Source organism: Gastrolobium bilobum, unplaced genomic scaffold, assembly GCF_033153095.1.
Source record: "Gastrolobium bilobum isolate Gb01-03AN ecotype WA unplaced genomic scaffold, APGP_CSIRO_Gbil_v1 utg19495, whole genome shotgun sequence".
NCBI lineage: Eukaryota > Viridiplantae > Streptophyta > Magnoliopsida > Fabales > Fabaceae > Gastrolobium > Gastrolobium bilobum.
Window position 1 is genome coordinate 216858 of NW_026898451.1, and position 14183 is coordinate 231040.

The 14183-nt window shown below is 31.1% G+C and overlaps 1 protein-coding gene across 1 annotated transcript; it reads right to left on the reverse strand.

Moving 5' to 3' along the window:
- Nucleotides 1-4993: 4993 nt before the first annotated feature.
- LOC133316388 (uncharacterized) lies at nt 4994-5478 on the reverse strand. The gene has a single exon (XM_061518128.1). The coding sequence runs from the start codon at nt 5383-5385 to the stop codon at nt 5065-5067; it is 321 nt and encodes a 106-aa protein (XP_061374112.1). The 5' UTR covers nt 5386-5478; the 3' UTR covers nt 4994-5064.
- Between the last annotated feature and the right edge of the window lie 8705 nt (nt 5479-14183).

The following is a 14183-nucleotide window of genomic DNA, read 5'->3' on the forward strand; positions in this document are numbered from 1 at the left end:
ACTCATTTATACACATCATCTTGCATGCATAAATTTATTTACTTTTTTTTTTTGTTTTATTCAATTTATTTACTTTTTTATTCATTCAAATAAGCAATCTAATTCAATCGCAAACAATTGATACGAAGATATGCATTTTACAGGGACTTGCATCTAAAAAACTGCTACATTATGGGATAGTTCTGAGTCTTCTGACAGTTTGAGATACAAGAACCGTGGGGGGTTTGGTACATTTTGAGATTTGGACATGCCTTATGTCCACTGAAATGAAAGTTACGCACACCTCTTACCTTTTATGAGAATAAAAGCGATAGTATTAAAAAAAAAAAAAAAAAACTTTGCTTCCATTTCTACACCTATACCAAACTCAATCTTACACTTATATTTTATACTCAATTTTAATATTAATTTCACTCACATTAATGACTTTAATTTAACATTATGTTAATACTTTATTTACTAAATTTAAATATATTAACAAATATTTGATATTAAATTATATCAAATGATGTGTATTAGTGCATGAAAATATACAAATTTTTATACTTTCTTAAATCCAAATGAATTTCTTAACATAATTGATTAATCGTGTATTAGTGGAAAAAAATTAATTTAGCGGTAAACTTTTCTTTGTAAAAGTAAATTGCATTTATATTTGAATAAAATCCTGGGGCGCTATAGTTGTTGGCTGATCGCCAGCTGTTTTTCTTTTCCACCTTTTCATTTGTTGATTGAATCATTTTATATAATTTCGTGATATTGTTTTTTGAATCCTCGGGAGTAGTCATCGGTGACGTTATTAGGTACTCAAATAAGATTTTGGATTCTTTCGCCCGCCCGGGGCCACTTCGTAAGTGTTCACATCAAGAAAATATGACGTTTTGACTTCGATGAAATAAGCAAAGAATTAAATATTTCAGCTTCTCTTTTCTTAACTTTATTGCTCGATCTTAAAAATAATAAACGGAAACTGGACAGGGTAGAGAACATTGTCATGAAATTTGAGTTGAGTAATGATTTTATGGGATGGAGCAAGGCACCAAAATGCCCATTTGTTAATAGGGAAGACGAGGCAATGACCATGGCCAAGGCTGCCATGGCATTGCCTATGGATGCCTAGCACTAAAAAAATGTTTTAAATTTTTGACAAATTCTTAATTTATCGTGTTTTTAAGATCTAAAATCACTCTTTTATTTAGTTAAAAGTATAAAAATTTAAGTTTAACGGGCTAAGAAATATGAAGTTTAAATTATTGACTTATGTGAATGAATTTTTCATATTTTGTAAAAAAATTGAGTTGAATGCGATAAATGAAGAGTAATCATTTACTTAAAATCTTATTGAAATTGTCTTTTGGCCAACTTTTTGTATTTAGGATGATGGATTTGGATTTTGTGTTCTTCAGAGAAATTGTAAATATTTCTTTTATCTTTTCAACGAAATCAAGATCATATCAATCGGACAAATATAGATCAAGTTATGCCCAAAATATAAAATCATATTTTTGTTGTCAAAATAGCGTGTTTTAACGCGCTTCAGCCCATATTAACGTCCGGTTGCAACCATAGTTGGTCTATTACGGGATTTTTCCCCAAAGATCGGATTCATACACATATTTAATATATTTTTATGAGGAATCACAAAACACTTGTACCTGAAGCATAGTTTTCATCAGAGAAGCACGTTCTTCATGCTTTTGAGAGCCGAAGACGAGTCAGAGTCAAGATTACGCTGGGATCCTTGAAGGTTCACTGTGCCATCACACCAGTAGAGTTTGGGGAAGCCTTCTTGGTTTCTTGATTCTATTATGTTAGGCTAGTTTTCTTTTGTAGTTAGGGTTAGATGAAACTCAATCAAATCTTTATGTTACAAATAATTTTTAATGTCTAATTTTCTTTTATATTGAATGAATTTATCTTTTTTCCAAGCCTTCTATGAGTTCGATCTTGTAGATTGATCGAGGGAGAGTGTATGACAATATAGATGTTGGTAAATCAACCGTGAATGGTAAATTCATCGTTAATTCTTATGGTTCTAGGGATAGACATATGAATAATGCAATCTTTATGATTCTTAGCTTTAATGCTTATTTTCTTTGAAGAACAACTGGGGAACTAGGATTTTTTAAAGAGAGTAAAGAATTAGGATTTTAAATGATTGAGTCTTAATTAACTTAGGAGAATCGATTGGCGATATGAAAAGTATGTTTAATTCATAGCAAAAATGTGAGATTGGGAGAAATTGAAATCCTAATTGTGTTTCTTGATTGTTAAGTAACTCAAATTTTGCTTTCTTGCTTTGTTATTTAATTTAGTTTTCATATAATATTCTTATCGATTGTCCAACTTACGCGTAAATAGTAAATTAGTGGTTGAAATCTAATCCTCATAATGCTTTTACTCATTATACTTTATTACTTGTACGATCGATATACTTGTCATGATCGCAATATAAAGTAGGAGGCAATAACCATGGCCAAAGCTACTACGACATTGCCTATGGATGCCTAGCACTAAAAAAATGTTTTAAAATTTTTTTTCCTTCAAACAAGTTTTTCTTGATTTTACTTTTGAAAATTAGGTCCATGTTATATTTATAAATTTTTTTATTTACAAACTCAATTATCTACTCTGGTAGTACAAACACTTAATTGTGTATCCTCAGAGCAATAGTGGACCCAGAAAATTTTATTTATGTCTGCACATTTAGTGGCGCTGAATTCCTTTTTCTAATTTTTTTAAATTCATTAAAAAACAAAAAAAATATAAACAATAAAAGAAATAAAATGTTAACTGTTTCACCATGTTTAGTGTGGGTCCGCTAAAAAACTTCAGCGTCACACTTGCAATAGAAGAAGAGAGTTGCAAATGATAATACGTGTATCAAAAACTTGTGTCTGCAAGTGCACTCACTTGCAATAGTGTGGGTCCGTCATTGCTTCGGAGTATATAATTGAGTTTGTAAGAGTTTGTTAACAAAATATTTGTAAATATAATCTTCCTCTAAAAACTAAAAGCAGTGTTATATTTACAAACTGTTTGTTTACAAACTCTTACAAATTATACTATATATTTCAAGGAGTACAAACATTTAAATATGTACTCGTACTTCCCGCGGTATACAATGTAATTTGTAAGAATTTATAAATAAAAAATTTGTAAATATAACCTATTCAAAAAATTAATATGCAGCAAATTTAAAAATAATATTAAAAACAAGTATTGAAAATTGAAAACAGAATATCATCCCAAACAGGTTTTGCATATAATTAATGACCGACATGCAGTTTGTTCTTTCTTTCTTTTTTCAAGTCGGCGAGTGTGAACACCTAATTCTTTTGTACAAGTCTGATGTCTTGGCGAGGCTTCCAGCTTGGCACTACTCGCTAGTTCTACTGAATAAGCAACATAGTTATTCTGGGCTAAAATATAGATATGCTGTTTGGACAAATTACTCTTTTTTCTAATATAATTAAAAAAGGATGTTATTTAATCAGGTATAAAATTCCTGAGCTTGATATCATGACAATTCCTTAGGTGTTATATCATGACAACGTTCTTATCTTTGATAGCGCAACAGCCTTAAATTCCTCAATTCTTATCCAAATGCAATAATATATTATTTTAAAACTCTATGTATCTAGTTTTATGTATTTAATTTTCAAGATTTTATATCGCGGCTCCCAGATTTGAATATAGACCGCTAAAACTATACTTGCTCTATGTGTTGTCCAAATTAATTATTATCACGTTTAAAAGCGGAAATTGCTGTTTGGACTTGTTTACTCGTTATATATGTTTTTTTTGCCTGAATTATCTTTATCTCAGGCGAGTTTTCTTGGATAACATGGAACAGTGACCATTGTGCCACCGTTCCTACACAAATTTATCTAAATATCACGCTTCTGAATTAATTTTCCAAACTGTCACGCAGGCAAGGTCACTTGCAACAGTAGTGAACTATGCATGATGATGTGTCAAGAAGCTGGTGGTGTCAGAATTCGCTTCTGACACAGGAGTTTTTAACTAAGTTTGCCTACCATGTAGGCGACGTTCATTTTTTATTTTTTTTTAAAAAAAAAAATTGATACTTGTTATCCACAAAAAATGTGACACGTCAGTTAACCGAGTTCGCCTGTGTCAGAAGCGAACTTGTCCTTATGACAGATTGAGAAATAACACTGTTCGCGTAGCATTTAGATAAAAAAATTGGTGAACAATGACATTTTGATCAGTTATCCGGATAACATCAACTATTTTAGAAGATTGTCTGACGTTGAAAATTATCGTTATAACGTATGCTTCTATTCATTTTATATTTCTACTGTTTCATTACGATAAGAAATTAGTAAATACTACACTTTATAGTATAGGAAATTATTGTAAGAGAATAATTCCTACATACTAAAACGCAAATTTTCACATGACATGAAAGCAATTGCATATACGTAGGAGTGTAGGAGTAGGACCCTCATGGTATAATTTAGCTTAACTGGGCTATCATTTAACAAAAAAAAACCCCTAGAAAAAGGGATCCGAAAAACAAAAGAAGGAAATCAGGAAAAGATTGTGAAGATCCGTTTGTTTTACAAACAAACAACTTAATAATGGGAAAGACTCAAAAGAGTATGTGTAGAAAAATATAGCTAGAGAATTTTTTTTAAATTGATGACATACAATATTTTTATATAAAAAATGCAAATTCTCTAATAAAAATCTTCTACAAATTTACTCGTACTGAAAGAAAACTTCTCCTTTTTAAAAGACGAGTGTTTTTTCTGTCCCCTGAATGATTAATTACCATCGATATGAAAAATAAAAAAAATAAAAAAAGCAAGAGAGACTATTACAGTAAAAATTAAGAAAATAAAAATACAGAAATTCTACATCAAACAGCGGAAAATACATACATCAAGTATTTCCTAGAACTTTATTTCTTTTTGTAAAAACGAAGGAGAACATAGATATTTACCTCATTATCTCAACACTCTTCACTCTAAGTGAGATTTACAAATGTGATCTCAACATTCATTACAAAAAAAAGAAGAAACCGATCGAAGGAAATCATCTTTCTATCTCAAGCATTTCAGGAGCCTCCAAAATACTCTCTAAAGAAGGCTTCCATCCCTCAACCTTTTCTCTGCCTCTCTCAATCTCTTCCATTACTTGTTCCAATCTCATCCCTCCTTTCTCGTTGAGTTGAAGTATCAACCATTTGAGTTCCTCTTTTGTTAACACAATTTTCACCCTTCCACCATTCTTCCCTTCATTATCATTTGTCTTCACAAATCCACTCGATGTTCCTCTTTCTTCTTCTTGCTGCTTCTGCATCTCCACCACCACATCTTGTTGCCTCGTAGTGTGTGTCTCCATGCAATTTCCCATTACTTAAATCAACTTCAATTTTCTTCTGAAAACTGTCCCTTGCTGGATTTTCAGTTTGAAAATTTCTGGTTTTTGAATCTACAAAATGAAACTACTCTGCATATTACAAGTAACTACTAAGAGAGAATTGAGAACTGGGTATTTATATATGTATAAACTTCAATTGGAAATTTAACTAAATCAAGAAAATGTGGTCCACATATTCAGAGAGGGTTCACGGATATTTGTTTCATTCTAGAGAGTAGAGTCTAGAGAAGATCTTAAATATATATTTTCTGCTCAATGAGTGACGGATTTCATTATTTTATTTGTATTAAATTAATAGTCCCATCTCTCTTATTGTTTTGCCTTTTGTCGTTGCTTCATTTTATTAAAAGCATAGCACTTAATAATAAAAAAATGTAAATAAAGAAAATTCAATAATGAGGGTTGAAATTGGGTTGCCGGTGATGTAGATTTTTAACTTATTATTTGTCTGGAACATGAGCTTGTCGGAAGGTTGATTGAATTTGAACATATGTATATGTGCACACATTGTTGTACACTACTTAAGTTTATTTGATTTGGATTGATAAAATAATAATAATTTCATTCAAATCTAAATTGCTACGTATACAAAACTAAAGTTTAAAAAGTTTTTCAATATATGTTAATTATTATTTTATAACTTTTAAAACAACTACCTGAAAAGTGGGGTTGAAAATTAAAAGAAGAAACGGCAAAGCGTACTTTAAACTAGTATTAGATCACAAATCACTACTTTTGACCCCACATTAATTCACAGTGATTGTTGTGTGCCACTCCAATTATCTGGCTGCCTGCTTATAAATTTATTTATTTATTTGTGAAATTACTTGTTTAGAATTTTATAAATTTATTTATTTTTTTGTGAAATTAAATATTCCAATCCATTCATTATTTTGCAACTAATCCAATTCGGGACGGGTTCAGGATTAAGACTTTAAACCCCTCATCTCAAAAGTGGTACTGGGGTGTTTAGAATTTATTTAAGTCTCATGTTGCCACATTATGTTTTGGTTTTGCTCAATACGGTGTCATCAGGGGTACTGCTAAAGTCCCAATGCCCACAAGTGAAGAGATTACGCATATTTGTTTAACATTGTTTCTAAAGTGACAAGACATTTAATACAATTTGTATGGTTGAGATTATAAATTAGAGGCATGCATCTCAAACACGTTCAATTGAAGCAATTCGTGTGCGGTGGGTAGATCAAATGTCACGTAGCTTCTCTTTCCTTCATAAAAGTGTAGTGATCCAAAGGGCAATCTAGAAGTGTGAGATATAAGCTTATAAATTCTCTCACCTCCTACTAGTTATCTAATGTGTGACTTCTTAACACCCACACACTCCTTCAACTTTCCTCTTTTTTTTTTCCCTTAATTCACTTCTTATTCATAATCAATAGATTATGTATACAAATTGCAACAAATAAAGCATTATATATTATTGTGATTTATTTGATCAAAAAAGAAAAACAAAAAAATTAGCATAAGTTGATATCTAAGATTTTGAATGTGTTTTGAATAATTTAATTGTAGTTATTTATCAATTTATTTTTAAAAAATAGTTATTGTTATAATTATTTTTGGGAAAAGTATTTGTCATTTTAAATGACATAAAGTTACGTCATTTTAAGAGAGAGATAGACACAAGAAAAAAAAATCAAAATTTAAATTAAAAAACTACTCACTTTCTCTCTCCCATGATTTCTATTTTTTTGTGTCTATCTCTCTCTTAAAATGACATAACTTATGTCATTTAAGATGACAAATACCCAACCTTTTTTTTTCTATTTTAAGATTTTAAATTTTTAATTGATTTATAATTAATTTATAAAAAAATTTAAAAAATTTCATTAAAAAATTGAATATTTATTATTTTAATAATTAAAATTGAGAACCGAGAATTTCTCTTTATCAAATTCCGTTTATTTTGTTTACTCATTTTTTATGTGCTTTCCACATCCATCATTTTAAAAATAAAATAAAATTGGTAAGCACGAATATAATATTTTTAATATTATTTAGGAAAAAGTTCATCAATGTCCTTGTGGATTGCTCCAGAATTACCTATGTCTTTGTGATTTTTTGTTTATCACATAAGCCCCTGTAGTTTGTAAAAATCACAGGGACATATATAATAAAAAATATACCCTTTTGCAAATTACAGAGGAATATGTGATAAAAAAAAATTACAGAATATAGATAATTCTGGAGTAAATCACAGTAACATCGATGAAATTTTCCATATTATTTGTTTTGAGGTATCAAGATTTTTTACAATTAAAAAATAATTGTAAAGGCATGTACCATAAGGGATCTCTACCGTAAAAATAATTTAATATGTAAAAAGAATTATAAATATAATTTTCATTAAGAAAATTATACTTTCATGTTACATGATATTCATCTCTATATGTTATATTTATGTAAAAAGATGTGTTTTTTTTTTTAAATTAATAAACTTTATTTCATTTATCTCACGGCATAAAATAACTTTTCTAGCGCGAGAAGTAAAAACTTTTCAATAATTTGAATCGTCGATTGCAGCTGCGTGTTTGTGCGGTTCCGATGCAAATCGTATTTTGCGATGGGAACTATGAACGTAAATTATGCATAAGCATGATATCATGGTTTTTGTATGCACCCTTTGAATGATTCACCTCACATGTCATTTTTTTTCCTTGCAGTCTCCGCAGAACCTGAAAATGAAAGAGTTACTTAAATATCAATCTCTTTCTCTAAACTTTCATTCTTTAAAAATATACAGAAGATGAACAAAAGAACAGATAAAATAATAGCGTACAAATTAAATATTTTAAAACAATACTTAAACACCGTACAATTTTTTTTATCATTTAATTTTAGAAAAATATTTATCATCTTAAATGACACAAAATTATATTTTTAATGAAATTATGTCATTTTGGTGTGTTTTTATATTCTCTCGTCCATTAAAAAAATGACAAAACATACCAAAATGACATAGTTTCATTAAAGAATTACATAAAATTATGTCATTTAAAATGACAAACATTAAACCTTATAACTTTAAAAGTTAAGTAATAAAAATTTATAACTTTAAAAGTTAAGTAATAAAAATTCTTTCTTTCAATAAGACAAAAAAATTCAATATATTGCTTCTCCCTCGAGTAAGAAGAACAAAAAGTGATACTTTTCAGTACGATCCCTTGAAATGCCATTCCCCTAACCATAGTGGCACACAAAGAGGGAAGCACTTCTGAGTCACTTTTATATAGCTATCTTTGATTTGTGAAATATATAGAGAATTATACTCATGCAATACTACTAGCTTGTCATTGTCATTTCCATCAATAATCCACATTCCTCAGTAATGTGTTGAATCATAACTCTTCACCATAATCACCTAGGGCTCATTTTATTTTATTTTTAGTTCACTCAATCCAATCTTTAAAGCAAATTACATTTCTCCGTATCTTCACAAGCTTCGATGAATCGACTATGTGACTTGTTATGGACTCATATATGAGACACATTTACTACCAGGCCTAACAAGGGCAATCCAAATATGAATCAATATAATTAAAGGAAGATATTCATCAAATATATCAATCATAATATGATATCATTAAGCATGAGCTTGGGTCGCTAGAAGAGACACAGAAGGTCCAGAATCCAATACCCACAAGTAAACTCTATAAATAAAAGATAAAGCTTACAAGTATGATATTCTCTCTTACTATTATGTTGTTATTGTGCACACACACCACCCTTTTGACAAAAGTTGTTTGTTATTTCTTTGTGCACAGTGATCTGCTAAACTCAAGGATATCTAAGTCATAGATATCTTAGAGAGCATCTAGATCCAACATAAACTTACTAGCTCATTGGACTAGACATCTCTGTCTTCGGAATAGTACTAATTCAGAATGTTAGACGGATAAAAAATGAAGATATTAAATCTCTATCAAATATAACATATGAGAATTGTACCAAAACCCTTTTCTTTTACTTGCAACCAATTGAGCTGCCATACTTAATACTTCTAAACGATTTAATGAGATAACAATGATTATTTGTTTTATGATGTCATGTCCGTGAGACCGTGACCTATATATATCGGATGTGTTACTAAGAATATGTTTCACTTTATTTCAATGTTTTGAGTTGGTACAAAACACAACCTTGGTAGTAGATTGACTACAAAAGCAATATATATCTAATTATCTTATAAATGTATATATTTTTAAAAAAATATTGTTTATGTATGACTAATTTTAAAGAAATTTTAGGTAGAGTTACATTAAACCTATGATTTACTAATTTAGTACATTTGCTTGTAAAATTATGTGCTCAACACTTTTTTAAACTTTTATCTCCCTGTCGTGGCGAAAAAGAATCAGTCTGTGCCGCGTGACAGCTTCATAGTTTAGGTAAGATACGACTAATTTAATATTATACCAGACATAATGAACTGTTGATACACATGCACACAATCCTAACTCTGATGCGCATAGGATCCACAAAACCTACTCTTGTCTCTGCCTCAAATGTACGTTGAAAAAGTTAACCTTCGTGTTGGGTTCGGGAACAGTTAGAGAGTCCAGTCAATGGGCAGATCTAAACCAGAGATTTAGGTTACCCCACATCAATATCAGAGTGTCTAACAAGTTCTCCCAAAATTCATAATGAAAAATTGTACTGAAAATAAAATATAAAAAAATCATAAACGAATATGAAGAACACAGTGATTATGCAATCAGAGAAGCTCGCCATATTTTCTTGAAAACATTTGTTACCACTATTGTAGGTATATCCGTATTAAAAAATAAAATAAAATTGGAATTTAAAAGGAATTATACAAAAAAAGGTAAAATTGATTGTTATTATTTCAATAAAAAGGAATACCAAATTCGATACCCACATATACTACAAAAATTTCCCATATTTTCCAACACGTTACCAATATGTGACAAAAAGAATTTTTCAGCGAGTATGGAACTATCGATATGTATGCACCGATGTGACCAAATTAAACGATAGTCATCCAGTCAACTATCAGTTACGGAATATTACGAATCTTCTCGATTTAACTGCATAGACTGTTGTTAAAATTTTGGTTGTAAATTAATCAAGAAAAAAATATTTTTAAACTATATGTTTATTTTCTATTTAAAATAACGGAAATCATGTTCTCCCGTGGTAGGAAAGCAAAAAAAATTCCTACACAAATTCATTTTTCGTGCTAATTAATTTTTTTATAATGTGGGACTCATTTTTAATTTGTCTCTACTTTTCTTCTCTCATGTTTCCATACAATATAAGAAAACATGAACCCTTAAAATAAAATCACATTCATGGGGTAACTAACTTTTTATTTTTCAAAAATTATGACTTATGAGTCTCAGTTATTAAAATTAACTTTATATTATTCATTATAAATAGTTTCAGAAAGTTTGATCTTCTCCACCTCGGTCAATCTTTTTCACCTGAAAATTAGATCTAAATCACTTTCAAATTTCAATAGAATAAATACTAAATAGTAACAGTTAGAGTCAATTTTAAATCTAAAACACTGTATGCCTATTGACTCACATTTTTTATTTATTTAAGATAAAAATAGTTAATATTGAAGAGTGTTTGATGTAAATTATTATATAATAAAGAGTTAGGGAGTGTTTAAAGACAATTATAATTGGAGAATAAAAATATTTATAACTTTATATTTTCTATATTTTTTTAAAAAATTGAAATAGGTAATATTATATATATGGGTGTGTGTTATATATGTATGTAAATTATTAGATAATTATATATATATATATATATATATATATATATATATATATATATATGAGGCAGGATCCTTTGACATTAATGTCAAATTTAAAATTTGACATAATAAGATCAATGATTTTGATCTATAAGCATGTGACACCATTGACATATATATAATGTTGAAATAACAAAAATATGATTTGAATTTATATGATAAATCATTCCTACCTAAGCATTACTTCAGCAAATTGGGGTATTTGTACGTATAGATTACATGCAATGAATGACAAAAACCACATGCATAACTAGGGGTGGCAATACAGGTATTGACCCGCGGGTTGATCTGTGATCCGACCTGTCAAATAATGTGTCGTGTCAACCTGCGGGTCAGGACGGGTCGTGTCAGGGTTGTGTAAATGTGATCCGTTTATTTTCGTGTCGGGTCACGTGTCAACCCGCGGGTTTGCGTGTCAACCCGCACAGTGTCATTTTTTATTTTTTATTAAATATTTTATTATATTATTATTTTTATTCATTATATTATTATTTTTATTCATTTATATATTGATATATATAGTCATTGTTTAGTATAGAAAAGAATAGAAGGAGTTAAAAATCTCAAAAAATAGAAGCTAATTTTTTTTTTTTTTTTATTGTTCTTAATTTATTTATTTTTCAAAAAATCCCATTTTTTTTATAAATTTTAAATTTTGCAGGTCGTATCGTGTCGACCCGTGACCCGCAACAGGTCGTGTCAGGATTTGTGTTTTACGACCCATTTACAAAACGGGTCGTGTCAGGATCGTGTCAAATAGTATACGGGTCAAAAACGTGTCGTGTCGTGTCGAGTTGACCCGTATTGTCACCCCTAGATATAACGAGAATTTGAATAAGTAAAAATTTACAAATGCCAAAAGCACAGCCTAACAGATCATAGGTGTTGTAATCAATCACATGTACACATTGCTGTTCATCTAACTTATGTCCTCTTATTGTGGCAACTGGCAATGTTGACGTCACGATGACCATTCCAAAATATGCTTATTTATTCATACTCTTTAAGAAATTATTTTATCCATTATTTTAAAGATTTGCTTTTTCTCACAGGAGATAAATTACTTACAGTAAGTTCAATACGATGTCGTTAGTGAATAGAAATTATGATGTTTATATAATTTTAATTTATTTCAGGATTATTAGAGTCTTTATAATTATAATTTTTAATATTTCATTCCTAAAACGACGTCGTTTTGGAAAAAATATAGATAACTTATCTGTATTAACTGCAGAAATATTTTTTTGTTATTTTAATATTTATTCTTATTATTTTATTACTCACCACAACTTCACATTTTTTTTCTTCTTTCTCTAAATCTATTTCTATTATGATTTATCGAGGGAGGTTATATTTATTATTTTTTTGTCTTACAATCACTTTATAATTGTTGAATCAAAATCAAATCAACAATTCTTATTTAATATTATTTTATAACTATTGATCTGATTTTAATATCTGATTTTAATATAACAACCATAAAGTGGCTATAAGAAATGGTAAGAGAAAAAGGTTATAAATATAACTTCTCTCGTGATTTATTTTTTCAAAATGTAATAAAATAAAATATGAGAATACAAACATAAATATTGTTAACTCTAATAACTCATGATTTAAAGGAAGAACTAAAATCAATCTTGTTTGTTTTCATTTTATATGTTTTCTAACAATCACCTAACATTACCAAAAAAAACATTTATTGAATGGGTGATTAAGCGATTCCTGTAACGCCTGGCAACTTGCAAGGATTAACGACTGTCCCCACACACTAACACGAGACTTTTCAGCGTGCTTTGTCCTCACTCGCACACTTCCCGGGAAAACTTCCCAGGAGGTCACCCATCCCAGAATTGCCCCAAGTCAAGCACGCTTAACTGTGGAGTTCTTCCGATCCGGGCTACCGAAAAGTAGATGCATCTTGTTAGTATAGGTAGTACTAATTAATTCTTATAAGTCATTCCCAACTGTACCGTCCCATACCAGCACAGTCTCTGGAATCCCTCTCTTTCGGGTGTTGATTCGATTCATTCATGTACCCCCGTCCCTAGAAGCCTGGCAGGAGCCGCTCCTTGTCCATGCCCTTTCGCACTGGCGATCACTCCCCGCCCTCGTAGCGCCCGGGATGTTACATGCCCACCAGCTTCCGTCTGGTTCGTCCTCGAACCACACCGTACTGGATGAGAGGCCTTGCTCTGATACCACTTGTAACGCCTGGCAACTTGCAAGGATTAACGACTGTCCCCACACACTAACACGAGACTTTTCAGCGTGCTTTGTCCTCACTCGCACACTTCCCGGGAAAACTTCCCAGGAGGTCACCCATCCCAGAATTGCCCCAAGTCAAGCACGCTTAACTGTGGAGTTCTTCCGATCCGGGCTACCGAAAAGTAGATGTATCTTGTTAGTATAGGTAGTACTAATTAATTCTTATAAGTCATTCCCAACTGTACCGTCTCATACCAGCACAGCCTCTCTTTCGGGTGTTGATTCGATTCATTCATGTACCCCCGTCCCTAGAAGCCTGCCAGGAGCCGCTCCTTGTCCATGCCCTTTCGCACTGGCGATCACTCTCCGCCCTCGTCAGGGCCCGGGATGTTATATGCCCACCAGCTTCCGCCTGGTTCGTCCTCGAACCACACCGTACTGGATGAGAGGCCCTGCTCTGATACCACTTGTAACGCCTGGCAACTTGCAAGGATTAATGATTGTCCCCACACACTAACACGAGACTTTTCAGCGTGCTTTGTCCTCACTCGCACACTTCCCGGGAAAACTTCCCAGGAGGTCACCCATCCCAGAATTGCCCCAAGTCAAGCACGCTTAACTGTGGAGTTCTTCCGATCCGGGCTACCGAAAAGTAGATGCATCTTGTTAGTATAGGTAGTACTAATTAATTCTTATAAGTCATTCCCAACTGTACCGTCCCATACCAGCACAGTCTCTGGAATCTCTCTCTTTCGGG

Excerpts from the sequence above, each read along its gene's own strand:
- LOC133316388 (XM_061518128.1), bottom strand. The coding sequence starts at position 5,385 with ATGGGAAATTGCATGGAGACACACACTACGAGGCAACAAGATGTGGTG.